The sequence below is a fragment of the Lissotriton vulgaris genome, chromosome 7, assembly GCF_964263255.1.
Source record: "Lissotriton vulgaris chromosome 7, aLisVul1.2, whole genome shotgun sequence".
In the NCBI taxonomy this organism is placed as follows: domain Eukaryota; kingdom Metazoa; phylum Chordata; class Amphibia; order Caudata; family Salamandridae; genus Lissotriton; species Lissotriton vulgaris.
Window position 1 is genome coordinate 1,320,073,688 of NC_141695.1, and position 15,302 is coordinate 1,320,088,989.

The window sequence follows — 15,302 nt, forward strand, 5'->3', positions numbered from 1 at the left end:
TAAAAAATTTGGGAAAGTGATTATGTCACTCAATAAAGGCAGTCAAAGTAAAGAGGATGTCAAAATAACTGCAGGAGAGCCAATAACAGATAAAGAATAGGGGAGAAGAAAAGGTTGGACACCAAAGTCATTATTTTGACATGAGATAAGGTCATTAGGCAGTAAACCCATAGCCTCCATCTTCATATCCTGATTTCTCAGTCTCTACTGCATAATTTCCATTATTGACAGGGGAGTAATAATCCCGACACAGTGCAGGAGTAGAAATAAGGGTTTTGGGCAGCACATGAGCCTCTCATGTAATACCGATGGAAATTCATTACTGTTAGTCTGGCATCAACAAAGGCCTTTTGTTTTTAATAACACAAGTATACAATATTACATGAAGGGGCTTTAAGACTTTTCTTTTTGACTAAACAAAATACATATACTATACAAAATCATATGCAGGTCCTTTATGGCTTTTGGTTTTGATAAACAATGTATATACTAAACTTACTTAAATGCAGGGACTTTAAGTCTGGCCCTTAATGCATCGGTCTGCTGTAGTATCATTCATTTGTTGCTTTCACCCACCACAGAACTGCATAACGCAAGGAGCCCAGGGTCAGCCTACCCCAGCCATTGGCTTACAAGAGTGTGAGTGACAACGTTCTGCTCTTGCAGTGTGCACATCTGCGCAATACATACTTCCCGTCTCTGCCAGCTCAAGTTCAGGCACCAATGCCAGGCCAAGGACATTACTTGTTTTTCTTTTGCTTCCAGCACCGCCAATGTACCAATAATATGTTTAAAAAGAAGCAAAATTGGTTCAAGGGAACCATAGATTGACTATATCCCACGCTTAGTTGAAGTATCATTGTTAATTATTTTTTTCTGTGTGGCCATCAAAATTATTTAGTGCAAAAGAGTGGTGTTCAATTTAAAATCCTACCCTTGTCATAATTTACCCGTGACTGTCATGTTTCCAATAGAGTGATTGGAAATAAAATCTTTGAATGTTTTAAAGTTCCATTTTCATTTTTGTAACGGGATATTTCAATTTATGGTTTGATTCAGCATTTTAGGATTTCACGTTGCATTACTATATATAACATATACACAACCAGTTAACCAATAAATACATTAAGATCAGCTACTCAAATCAGAGCAGGTCCTGTCTAGTCTCATTTCTATGACAGCTGACAGTTTATCTCAGCCAAAAATCACATTTTCTCATTACACTGCATGAAGAATGTATCTTAAATCATCCTTTCCCCCGAAAAATAAAACACTTTGCCAGATGTACTGAAACATGCGTATTGTCACCAAAGTATTTTATTATTAACAGCATATAGTAAATAACATGATCGGTTTATTTCATTCTCAGAAGCACTCTAGAAAAGTGTACAAATAAATATTTTAAATAACATGAATTGACCCAGAGGCCAGACATTACAGACTATTATAGGTTGTATTGCATTTTTGCACAGATTTCACAGTAAATTTGTTTTGGAAGAGAAGTGGGCAGTAAGCAGTTTCAATTGGGTTTTCATAGAATTTCTATAGATTCTACTCAACGTTTCTGAAAATTAGGGTGTTTCAATTAAACGTAAATTTGCAAGAGAAACTCGGTCTAATCTAGAAAGGAGTGTAGGAGTTCTGGTTACAACCCCTATAACAAGGATATGTCTCCGGTCTGAGTGGCTCTACATCCTCTGAGCTGTGACAAATCATTCTTTGATGCGCATCACTTCCTGTGACAGCATTTCCTGATCCGACACCTCACCACTGACTTCCCCAATGCAGGTATCCATTGGCGATTAGAGTTCCAGAAGGCAGCTGGGCACATCCATATGTCCTTTTCTACAAGTACTCTACCCACTTCGAATAACATTTGAATCTTTAATCCATAGGAGCCATGTTGGTCCTCTGCCAGCTGTCTGCTATGGAGTCTACCCACAGTAATTTCATATTTTGAAGCAGCTCATTTTTTCCATATTATCATCATATTTTTGAATCTTCTTACTGGGGTGTCTTGGGGTAATCTAGTGTCTACACTGAGATCCTGCGGTGTTTAAATAATCATAAGAATAAATAATGTAATAATAAATAAATATCACTCTATTTCACATTTTAAATAGTGTTCCACACAATACACACCTAAGAGGAACATTCTTCATGTAACATTGGACTGGAGTCCATCATACATACATGTATGTCTGTTTCTTCTCATTCACAGTGGTAGGGTTCCTTCATTGTGTTATAACCTGTGAATGTACAATCAGTTTATACTAAGAGGATCGCCCCTTAGTTCCCTCATTTATCAGGCGGGATTGGGCGGAGTTGATGTTGGTTATGGATGATAAGTTGACATTTTAAATGTCACTAAGTTTTCTCAGGAGCATGCTGGCTATGGTAACCAGGGTCAGGCTGACGGTGGGGAGGTGGGCATTAGAGCTCACTTTGGCAGCTCTTCCAAAATTCTGATGCACCAGGCTAGTGGCTGTGATTTTGAGGTTCAGGGTGGTGCTATTGATCTCCGGCACCATCTGCTTGATCCAGTCGATATAAGCAGGGATCCTGGTGTATACGCCTGGGCGGTTTGCCAATGCACAGCCATCCCCGAAGCTCGAGATTCCTGCCAGCAGCCAGGTTCCATCCTGTTGGCAGACCAGTGGACCACCAGAGTCCCCCTGAAAAGGATAAAGGAAGTCATGCTATTGCTTCAGAACTTTACGTTTGCAGATATGCCCGCCCCAAGCCCCTCTGTAATTACAACCACAAGGACACAACTCAAATCAACAAGTTTCACATCCAAGGCACACATGGAAAGTCTCAGCGGATAAATCTCTTGTTGTCCATGATATCGTAACTGACGAAATAACTGATGTACAATGAGATGGACTGTTAGGTCCATGATTCAGAGTATGGATTTTGAATTTAGCTTATATGGCATCATCATTTTTACAGTGCCAATGTGTTTTAGGGAGTGGTTAGCGTTTTAGTCGGGAGCCTTAGTTTTACAACAACAATTTAATTTCTTCATTAGCTTTGCACATAAAATAGAGGATGCCTCCGCAAAGTCCAAACTAATTTGTAATAATTTGAACATGTTTTCACAGCTGCACTTACTACCTGTCCACTTTTTCTAAGAGTTCTAAATATCAGATGTTACTACTACCCATTGTAACGATACTCGGTTTACCAATCACAGACTGATGTAAAAAAGAGCTGGCCATGCTGAGACTTGAACCACGACCTGCGTTAGCTGACATATGTCAACGATGAGGTCCAGCTCACTGAGAGATTAATGTGAGAAATGTTCATGTAATTTAGTTTTCAATTCAAAGTCACCCCATCCTATGCTCTACTGCTGGGGAACTCTGAGGGCCAAGTGACACTCAGAAGGCATCAACTGTATCAGCTGTTCTACAGAGAAGGCAAATTACTGACAGTCATGGAAAGCCTCTCAGAACAAAATGCCCTGCCAGTTGGGCTCTACTCATGTCAGGAGGGCAGACACCACATCCAAAAAGCAATTTGTATTTATGTGTTGATTTTCAAGAAACCTTCAGTGGTGATGGCTCTGGTGGTCAGAGACATAAGAACACCTCATGTGGGGCACATAATTCCAGTCAGGGGGACTGCTATCAATTTCTCAACAATTCATTCTTCATAAAGGCTATGTTGCATCTAAACCAGCGATCAAGAGGTCATATGATGCGAAAATCATAGAAAACCTTTGGACTGCCAAGTACCCCTAATGTACGAGTTTACAAGTGAGTTTCACACAACCTCACTCTTAAACCCACCCATGCACGACTTACAAAAGTACATGTTCTTGGTGTTTTCACATTTAATAGAGCAAGATCTCTTTGTAGAACAACCAAAAACACCCCACTCCTTAAAGCACAAACATTGAAGGATAATAAAAATCAAACGTGAGAAGAAAAGGTTCTCAAACTTATCTACCTATACATCTTCAATTCAGAGGCAGGTGACAGATTTTGAATATCCTATCATATAATCTGAAGTTTTATCACTAAGGTGCTTAGATGTGGCGGTAAAATAGGTGCATTTACAGTTCCTTTCTATATCTACATTGATAATGTAGTGGCAGTAATACTGTGAAATAAACATTGTTGAATGTCGATATTATTGTATTCAATATTGTGGAACAACCATAAATCATGGTTTCTGCCACAATGAAGAGGGTAAAGAAGAATGGGGCCAATAAAGCTGATTGGATACATCATTCTAACGTGTATTAGAGTGTCTTTTCCCATGGAGCTAAAAATTGAAAATAATAGGGTAAAAACTCGTATTGATTGCTTTTGCCCCATGAAATATTGAAAACATTTGCTCTAGGCGCTATATATAGTGTAGTGGTTCTTGAAAACTCACTATCTAGCTTTCCAACTGATTCATCCAAGAAAAATCCCATAAAACCAGTTACACAATACGCAAGCAAATTGGAGTTTTCACTTTTCAACCTGGAAGCTTAGTTAATGATTTAACTCACCTTGCAGCCATCTTTACCCCCTTCCACATATCCTGCACATATCTTATCCTCTTTCACCAGGCTGGTGTTTTCATTCAGCAAGTCATTCTTGATGTGGTAGAGCTCATCACATGTTTCGGCATCAATGAGGGGCAGCTTGGCCTTCTGCAGGATACCAGGGGAAGGGAGTGCCTCTGCAATGTACAAAATAGGCAAATGTTAGGCTTCTCTCAACAGTGCGACTCTTTTATAAGCTCTGCATGTCTCACTCACCCCCTTTCCTTTTGTACTAAATGCCCTTAATGCCTCACTTTTATTTTCTTAAGCATAAGCAGCCATCTTCTAACCTTCCCCATTTTCAGTCTTGCTTTTAGTGTTCTTCCCCCTTTGCCAGCCCTGCTGGGCATAGTCATTGATTTCCTTGATTTAACTTAATTATGATTTGGGTATTTGAATCATGCTAGTAATTCACATCTACTGAATTTGGCATGACGTTATTGTGTTTCTGCCTTATTTAGAGAGAAGAGAAAAGTGTATCAAAATGCTGCTATTTTGTTTCATCTTTGCAGCTGCCAGGTTTTCCCCAGAATCCACCCTTTTTGTCTGGAGAAACTTGAAAATTATGCTATTTTTGTCCCAACTAATAGAATCTACGTCAAATTTAAAATGTATGCTCCAAATTTAAAATGACATTACTGACATACACAGTTAGCTCACAGAACACTATGCAATCACATTTGGAGAAAGTTTTGAGGGCTGTTCAGTTTCAAAAAGTGACCGTAAATTTCGGGAATGGGAGCAGTTTTGGTTTAAATGTCAAATAAAAATCTTAATGCACGATGACTACTGTGATCACACGTGAAATTAAGTAATTTATATGGTGTGCATTTATTTACATACAGATTTTTTTACTATGCCTAATATTAAGGATTAACAAGTTTCTGAGCAATAATTCTGGCAGTTGAGGAAAATAGTCCTTAAGTGGATTACCAGATTTTTACAGTATCACACAATTTGGTGAGTTGAGGAAACAGGCATAAGAAACCATGGGGCATATTTACAAGAAAATGGTGGTGCGCGGTGTAATGCCAAATTTGGCAACGCCGCGCTCCGACATTTTCAAAACGAAGGGATGTGTTGTATTTGCAAAAATCAGCACACCCCTGAACTTCCTCTAGCGCTGGAGCTAAAAATGCTGCCTAGTGCCAGTGCAGGCACCCTTGCGCCATGTTTCAAGGGTACCTGCGCTGCAGGGGCTATTGTTTATGTGCAGGAAGGGACACCTTCCTGCACATAAACAATCTTTAAAGGCAATTTGCTCTTTCTATGTGTGCTGCAGAATGCAGCACAGATAGAAAGAGCATAATATGAGGAGAAATTAATAATTTCTCCTCGTATCGCCATCCTAAAACCAGATTTTACCTGGCCTTCGTTTTTGGCTCTGCCCCAGCCTTGTAAATCTGGGGCAGCATTAAAAGCAGTGGGTGTTGCAGTGGCAGACCCACAGCAACCACCACTGCCCGCCCTTTAGCTGCAGTGGACTGCTGCAGTTAGGGGCGTATTTACAAGCTACGTTAAGTGGAAAAGTGACACTCCGAAGGTTTTAGAGGCTTGTAAATACGCCCCCACGTCTCCTGGTTTCATGCCTGACAACCAGATCACACAACCAAGTGTGCATCAGTGGAAATTATATTCAGGAGGGACCGCCGCTGGCTCCTATCTGTCATAGTTTTTGGTGCCATGACATACATTTCTTTACAATACTGCTTGTTGCATTCAACTAATTGCCAATTATGCTTATGCTAACCTAACCCTTGTGGTAAACCGCCTTCACGACGAAGTTTTTACTTCGTCTTACATTTTACACTAATTTTTTACATCGTAAAGACTGTTGGCATGCAAGTCTTTACAACACAAGACAAAAACACCCATTTGAGAGTAATTTAAAAAGGGGGTTTGGGACGTCACCCATCCCCCCAAACATTATAAAATGTTCAAAGAGCACCAAACCTGTAAACAACAAAGGCAATTAATGTATCATTTTTTTAACGGTAGGTGGCAGGGTAATACTGTGACAGGATTTTTCAGAAACAGCAAGCCTGGTAAAAGTATGCATGGTAGTGGAATGCGAGGGGAAGGTGTTTCTAATGTGAGTGAAAGTAAATGTGTGGTAGTGGTATGCGTTGTAAATTCGGCGATGTAAAGATGTGCGTGGTGACGTAAGGCGTGGTAATGTCATACACCTCCCTTACTTGCCATGAGAAGCTGCAAAGCAGGGTTCTGCTAAAATACAGGAGATAACGATGGTGCATGCTCTGGAGGGTCTTCCATGGCCAGATCCCCTTACCTTGAGAAGAGATGTACCCCCAGCCGGTGACCCAGCAGCCCATCCCAGTGGGGAAGTGGACCGGCGAGTCAGGGAGGCAAACGGGCATGATGTAGTCGGTGAAGTTCACAGGGGTCTGCAGCTCCACCAGAGCAAGGTCTCCAGGGGATCTACTCTGGAAATCGTAGTTGGGGTGCCGTCTGATGCTCTTCACCTTCGAGATCACAGCATGGGGATTGCTGCCGGATAGCTGCAAGGTCCCGAGGACCACCGAGATTTGTTTGGGACGCGCCCTGAAAGAGAACAACAGACATGTTAAACACTCTAACCACATTTGTATTTTTTGTCTTCATCAATGGATTGGTGACGTTACAACGCAGGCTATTACAACGCCTGCTGTTACAACGCGGTTTTTACATCGCATACCACTACAACGCATAGTGCTTTTAAGCGCTGGATAGTGAATTATTTAATTTACTATTCCAACTCCAGTCCCCGTGGATAGTAGGGAAGGTGTTGGATAGTAAATTAAATATATTCCCTATCCTAGAGCGCCCCCCAGCGCAATGCGTTGTAATGGTTTGCGTTGTAATGGTTGCGTTGTAATGGTAGTGCGTTGTAATGAATGCGTTGTAAGTGATGTTTCCCTCATCAATAATGCTGGGAAACTATTGTGTTTATTTCGACTATTGTCCTGAAAAAATGTTTTTTTGTTGTTTTTTTTCTCCTGAACCTCCTTCCTATCTAACATTGTTATTTGTAAACTCTGCATCCTCACCCCAGCAACCCCTTCCCTTTGTGGTGTGTTGACCCGGACAGAGTACTGCAGATGAGTAATTACTAGTATGGGTCACAAAGTTTCACTGAAATTCATAACCTAATCCAACATAGTGAGGGAAGGAAGTTAAGCTGCAATGCTTTCTCCCACCCACACAGGTGTCTCACTGTACGCAAGGGTGTAAAATAGGCCCTAGCAGACCCATGGTGCATGGTGGCTGGCCCCTTTGGAGTGTCCCAGAGTCGAGGACCCTTGCATGCCTCTGAGGTCGTGTGAATAAGAACATTTATCTGCCGATATGCTGTGCTGTACCAGTAACTGGACCGAAGGTGTTTGCTTCTGGATCCTAGGGGTTTACTGACGCCACATATTTCCCATTCATAGATTTAAGGCTTATCATAGTCTATAAATAGATTTATTATGTTTTCCATTCAAAACATTTCATGGCATGATATTTGAATGGGATATTAGACCATAAAAAACGTGCAACGGGAACATTTAGAGCATAAACTTGAGAAAGGGGAGGACCTTAACTACTGGTGGCCTGAATTGTGGCAATGACGCTGCACGCTATCTCCTATATTAAAGGGCCCATTCTCTGAACGATGTCACAATAGTTCTCAAAATCAAGGTGGACATCCTCAAGCAAAGGAACATTCTCGAATGCTTATTGTTGCTGATTGTTAGAAATGTAGTCTTGGGCAAAGCGATTTTTTCTCTAGAAATGTAGGATTGGGAAAAGCGATTTATTTCTCTATGCTGTATTGCCCCTTTAAAAAAATACTCTCACACCATATTGAAATCACAATGCATTGCTGTTGAATGAGCTTTCCACTGTAAAACCAATGCAGACAATGTCAAATTAGTGCAGCACAATTAAATCTCTGTACATAACGTGTTGGGAGTTGTTTTCAAATGGGACCTGCAGAAGGCAAATGTTAAGGCATGGTTTTCTGTGTTGAAACATCCCTGGCCATAAACAGCTGGAAGCCAAGTAACATTGTGAACAATGGCTGCCACGACTGATGCATTGTACTGCTGCCTGAATTCTATGGATGGTGTTTGAGGGGAGAACATTCTGTCAAATGCAGTGAATGGCATGAGTGTTTACACAACACTTTCTTTGGAGTAAAGTTACTCACATATGTGCCTCTTCAGTACAATAGACAGAGCTATAGGAACATTAATGGGCATTGCAAAGTTCATATAAGGAGCTGCTGTTGACTTAGGCGCAACAATTTCTGACTGCACCACCAATCCCCTTTTTGCCTTCATGAGATTCCAAACGTGATAGGATATGAAGAGGGAGTACGGACACTTACCATTTGAGGCAGTGAGCAGCGGACAGCACCCATTTATCCGCTATGAGGACACCCCCACAAATATCACGGTCCGACATGCGGACGCTGACTTGCCAGGGCCACTCGCCGCTGCGGGCATCTTGTCCTCCAACGATCCGGCTCTGACCTCTGGATCTGCCGCAGACTACACGAAGGAAGAAGGAAATTTGTTATTGAGTCTAAAATGTCATTTACAGACACATACAAAAAATGTCTCTTCAGGCCAGTAATGAGCCAGACATTTACTTTCTTATTACTATAACAGTATTTTGCACTCATTTGAGTGTGTGTGGTGATCTGTTCTTTAATTTGTGCTGGAAGACACAGGTGGTGGCCACCAGCACTCATTTTTTTAGTAACAAGACTTATTTTTTCATCATCAGACTTTGAGCCAGAGCTGGAAAGAGAAAAGCAGAAAGAAGGAGGAAGCAAAATATAATAACACTTTGACGAAGGGAGTAATTAAGTGTGAAATAAAGAGATAGCAAGTCTAGGTTGATGGAAGAAAGAGGCAAGAGGTGGAGTAAATGATGGCGAGCTTTGGCGTGCTCTTGAGAAAAAATGAGGACCCCTGATCTATTTTTAACAAATTAAGCATTGGTGGACATGCTGACCAATGGCAAGAGAAGTTTAATATTCCCTCATATGTTAGGGAATGCTGTGATGGGGACAGTGAACTGTAGGAAGCAGGAATATCGTGGTCATGAGAGAAAGACAAAATGTATGTCCTTTTTATGTTAAGAGTAGGTATTTTGAGTGGGTGCTAGCCTCTCCTGTGCAGTAGGCTGGTATATTATGGTAGTTTAAAATCATTTGCTGTTTCATAGTCATTTTAGCTGAGTAGGTACACTGCAAGGCCTAGTGCCTGGGGAAATCTTCTGTTCCCACACACTGAGTGATGTTCAAATGACAGTGCTAAAACGGGGAAAAGGCCTAAAAACTAACAAGCACTGGCAAAGACACCGTGGCTGGCGTGCACTGTGTCAAGAGCTCGACAGAGGGTCAGGTAGTGCTGCCTTCAGTAGGACTTTGGTGGCGAGAGCAATTAATGGAGCTGTGAGCCTCTAGTGTAAAGCCTCACCCAGGAATTGAGAAGCTGCTGCTGACAAATGTGCGCTGCTGTTTGTAGCAAGGAACTACTTTACAACAAGACCAAAGTCATATTGTAAAATCAAAGGCACAGTGTGTAACCATCTGAAACATTCTGTGACCATATATTGAGTTTATTAATGTTTGCAGCAGACAGTGTTACAGATCAGAGATGTGATGGTGCGTATGATAAGTAGGAGAAACCGGTCTTTATTGCGAATCGTGCTATGCTGGGTTGAAACATATCTGCATGACCGCTGCATGCCTTGCTCAGGCTTTATTTTAGATACATATATTTTGATCTGCTATTGCCATATTTAACACAGCACTAGAAGCATCAGGCTGGGAGCTAATTTGATCACAATTAGAATGGATGGTAGCAACTATTGACCAAATCAAAGTTCTTAAAGATTGGATAGATGTCAGAGTCTGTCAAATTTTTACTTCATTTTCCGGAACCGCTGTGACGGCACTTTCCGTCAAGGCTTAACTCTAAGTTGGTAGGATAGTTACTCTGTCAGGGCGATAGAGTATTTTACTCTGTTGCCCAAAATGAGTGCAATACATACTCCATATTCTAAATCAGGCCCTTTGTCTTGTGTTGAGGGAACTTTCAGATCTATCCTGATTGCTCCTGGCCTTCATGTACAAGAAGCGCAAAAGGTAAACACTTACCACCTTCTTTGCCTATGTTGAACTGCTCTCTGTTTATTATAGGTGGGCAGCAATACCTACCGTTGTTACGGTTCATGTTGTTGAGACTGGAGTCAAAGGTCATGATGTTAGGGATCATGGTGCTGGGCGCTGAGCGGAGCGAGTTCGCATGGCTGTTGCCTGTAGAATAATGACAAGAGAAGCAGTTAAAAGTGGGCAGTAGGATCCACTTTATCACATGCGCGTAGACCAACTAAAGAAACATCCACATTTCAAGAGAACAGTCCTGTGTCTGAACCACCATGTTTAGTGCCCCACACTGGTAATGGGTCTCAAACTCACATGCCACCTTTGTCCGTCAACAATGGCCCAGTAATCCCACTTTGGCAAAAAAACAAAACCCACTACAGACACCAATGGAGAGATGTTACTGTTCCTGGTATATCTGGTGTTTTTTTTTTTGAATGAGCCCCCCCCCCCGCCCCTACTCCCCCCCGATCAAAACATACATTGAAGACTGTTTCCATTATGAAATGTCTGGAAATACAGGTTTACTTGTGGGAACCAGTGCAGACACACCGATTCCTGTATGTTACTCCTCACTGCACAGGGGACTAAAGGGCATCAACTCTTGTCCCTCAGAGTTCCGGAACTTGATATCACCGAAAACAAACGTCTCCTCAATACCTGGTGCACCGGGTCGTACTGGGTCAGATTATAGGCCCAGGCGCTCAATTAGAATTGTCACCCGTTAGCGAATCAGATGGCTAAAAAGTGACCCACATTTTCAAACATGGGCAGTTTTGAATTTGGAAAGATAAGCTACATATAGGTGTATTGCAGGTAAGGAAGACTGCATGGATGTGTGCCTGCTGCAGGCAATGTTTGTGGTTATAGGAATACAATCAGCAGTAAGAAGTGGTCCACCAAACCATAAATAAGGCCCACGAACACCTAAAAACTGGCCCACACACTAATCTGACAGACCAGTCCTGCCAGATTGGCCTATAATCAAGTCCAAACCTGCTAAAACTTCTGGGGATTATTGCTTCTTTCTGGTTCGCATACCTTAAAGGAAGTATACAAAAAGTAGAACTGTTGAGTCAAATCTTTCCGGAATTATCTTCTAAATATTATAAAAAGTAAAAAGATATAGTTTATGCTCTGTGCTTGTTACTGGGCATTGCCAGGGCACCTGTAACCAGCCACTTGAAAATGAGCGGCAGCTTTCCAAAACACAGGAAGTGCTTACTAATGAATCTGGACCAAAGGTAAGGCACGTGCACAGGATCTGCACATGAAACTGACAAGAGTGAACCATGAACGTGCAGGCGTCGGTGAGAGGGAAGAGTGGAGTGAGTCAGGACCGGAAGTAGATGGAATGTACCTGGCGAGGAGGAGTGAGGGCGAATCATCCCGGAAGAATTAAGTAATCTAGGCCACAACTCGGGGAATCGAGATGCTGTCACGCGCTCGGTGCTGCAGGCCCACGTGTTACGTAAGTGCGTAGCTCCTTCCTAGCTGAGTTCAAGGAAGATGCGGCGTACACTGAGTTCTGCTCTCCAGTAACGGCATGCTTTGTCATCTGTCCAGTGCGGGAAATATAAAGTGTGTACAGCCTTTTTCAGCTATCAGGATCAAAGCAGCCGACTGCTCTTCCCGACATTTATTGCACACAATTGCCAGCTCATTCAACCATTTATGACAGCGTTGCCAGGACGATTATGAACCCAAAAAAATCATGGTCGCTCGGGGTACGCTCGCTCTCTCTCTTTTATGGTTCTTGAGAACAGGATCTCTGTTAAACCTAAAAGGATCCATTTGGAAACTTACGCCTGGTAATTAAACTGGACCTTAGCGGCCGCTTCTTAAAATGAAAAAAGAATCACAACCCATATGTCTGACGTCACGTTCGCGAAGAGTCCTCTGTTTAGATTGTAAGCTAAAGATGCTATAGATATCACTACTGTGCTCTTCTGCCTTTCTATAGCAGTTACATTTTCAATTTGTATGCTATGCTATATGATATGATACATCATTTATGATAAATATGATATGCTTATACGATATATATGATATTATATATAATATGAAATATGATGTATCTGCTATGAAATGATACTATATGATATTATATTATACTGCAGTTCTTTCTTTATGAATGCGCCCCTTTTAGGTTTTGTCATGTCAATGCTGGAATGCTGTCGCTTCACACGAAATGGGGATTAACTGATCTTTTTTCTCTATTTTTCATTCCTAGTAGTTTTCAAAAACACATTTTCAATAGGAAATCCAATCTTCGTGTGTTAAGTCGTAATATGAACACGTGGAGTCAGGTTGCGTGAAATAACATGTTTGAAAGTTGTGGATAACATATCACTGTTCTACATATTCCCTGAGGGTTAATGGTGCCTTTAATTTACGCCTTCAAATCTTAAAATTGCCATAAAATGCCGCAACTAAATCAAAATACAAAGAGTAACTCTATAATTTATAGAAAGTCTGTATCGCCACAGTAGCCCAACACATGACGGCAAACAATCCTTATAAATAAATATATAATCCTTCAAGCACTAAAAAGTCTAAAAAGTCAACAAAAACGCTTGAAATTATTTATATTATACAATTGTCGTAGAAACCTAACTAGGCCACACAATAATGACAGTGTGTAAAATTAGGACACCACAAACATGCCATGAAAAGCACTGATGAGGAAACCACATTGAGAGACATCGTGTAGGCCACCAAGGAAACTCATTGGCCTCTTATAGACAGATGGCTTTATTTAGAGTTAGGCGGATGGGATACTTCGTCACAAACGTGTAAGATATCCTGTCTGCCATATTATTTTATTTATTTAGTTATTGATTTATTTGCTAACTTTTATATAGCGCTGGCTAGACCCGGAGGTATCAGAGTGCTTTACATAAGGATCAGAGCGTTACAGGTAACATAGTTACATCAATTACAAGTTTCAAGTAAGGACATAGGAGAAAACAAAAAGATGAGATGCGGGGAAGGGAAGGAAACACAAAAGGGCGATGAGAAAACAATGTCAGATGTCCGGCTGGGTAGGTGTCGGCCGAGGGAGTGAACCAGAGCCAAAACTCCTCTATAGCTGCATAGGACAGCTCCACTGGGCATCGGCCAAGGTTGCTCGGGCTCCGAGGTAAGTACAAACAGTTATGGTATCCGCCGAGAGGGCATCGTCAAAGTGCCATTGACAGGCACCGGTCCTCGTGTTATATATGCCATATTACAAGAGCAGTTTAACCTATAGCACTTGCAATACGGTGGATGGAGTATCCGTCACGTTTTGTCTGAGTATCCCATGTGCCAAACTCTAAATAAAGGCCAGAGTCGCCCTAAGACATATGTTTGCCGTGATCAGTCCAAATTGAATGAGCATAAGAAAGTCTGCTGTCCCTCAAGGTATCTGGTCTGGTCGGTGCAACTGATCAATTATGTTGGTCACAACCACATACACAGCCTTTTCGGCCACCTTTGCCATATTCCTTCCTCTGGCCAGGGATTCAGAAATCCTTCCAAAATCTTGTTATGAAATGCAACACAGGCTACTTGCCTTGGCATCTTCAAGGCGGAAGTGATGGAGGGCTAGCTGCAGGAGCCACCTCATAGGATCACAATATGCAGAACGCGTGCCCTGTTGCTTTCAGGACAATAAGAAAGGTATTACCCTAGCAGTCTGGCTGATCACCTGCTTTTCCTTTTGAAAGTATTTCAACAGGCACCAGCAGACCTTCCAGGCAGCTCGTAAATGTATGCGTCTGATGCTGAGCTGAGTCTACAGTTTATAATCTCCCAGGCCAAAGTTTTGGGCTATTTAGGTGGCATAATAATAAAGTAGATATTTTGGCCTTTGTCGGAAATCAAAGTGAACACTCATTCCAAATATTTTCATATACCTACTGTTAAATAATTGGATCACGTTTCCCGTAATTTTTGTCTCTATGCTTGGCCTAAGCAGGCCTTGGATATTCAAAATTACGAAGACAATCAACAGGGCTACATTTGTTACAAAAAAAACTTACCCAGGAAGAGGATGAATAGAGCTGCAAACAAAGAGGTTGGTCCCATTTTCTGGATCAGTGTTGGCTTCTGCCTCCTTGTGTCTGGGCTTGCCTGTTTGTCTCTGCGCCCAGTGACTGTATGTTTATCTGTGCTGCTGATGTTCTTGTTTGGAACTGCAGCAGAGCGCTTCTTATATTGTCTGTCTGTTGAAGAAGGCAGGGAAAATACCACAGATGTTGCAATCCCAAGAAATTAAACTCTATACTTCCTTCTCAAAGGAGACTCTTGAAAAATGTGGTTAAACCGGTTCCAGGGATTGCTGGATCCCGCGTCCTGTACTAACCGTGCCACGCTGTGTTGTTGTACATGTGGTGTTGCCGGAGAATACTGTAGCCTCGGGACTCAAAGCTGGTAGAGTTTCTACAGGTACTAGAACCCATGGGTGAGCTGCTGTTGACTCAACAGTGACATCAAGCAGTCAGCATGTGAGTCACAACTTCTGATAATTCAAGTTGTACACCAGGGTGTCACGTTTACAAATATACAGAGATACTAAATGATGTGATCAAACTGTGCTGCCAGGGTGGAAATTGTGTTTAC

The 15,302-nt window shown here is 41.8% G+C and overlaps 1 protein-coding gene across 1 annotated transcript; it reads right to left on the reverse strand.

The window, feature by feature from the left end:
- Nucleotides 1–1,621: 1,621 nt before the first annotated feature.
- LOC147703594 (serine protease 27-like) lies at nt 1,622–14,852 on the reverse strand. Its single transcript, XM_086931938.1, has 6 exons — nt 14,723–14,852; nt 10,752–10,850; nt 8,910–9,072; nt 6,831–7,102; nt 4,505–4,677; nt 1,622–2,675 (listed from the first exon to the last, which is right to left on the reverse strand). The coding sequence occupies exons 1-6, from the start codon at nt 14,766–14,768 to the stop codon at nt 2,358–2,360; spliced, it is 1,071 nt and encodes a 356-aa protein (XP_086788064.1). The 5' UTR covers nt 14,769–14,852; the 3' UTR covers nt 1,622–2,357.
- Nucleotides 14,853–15,302: the final 450 nt, after the last annotated feature.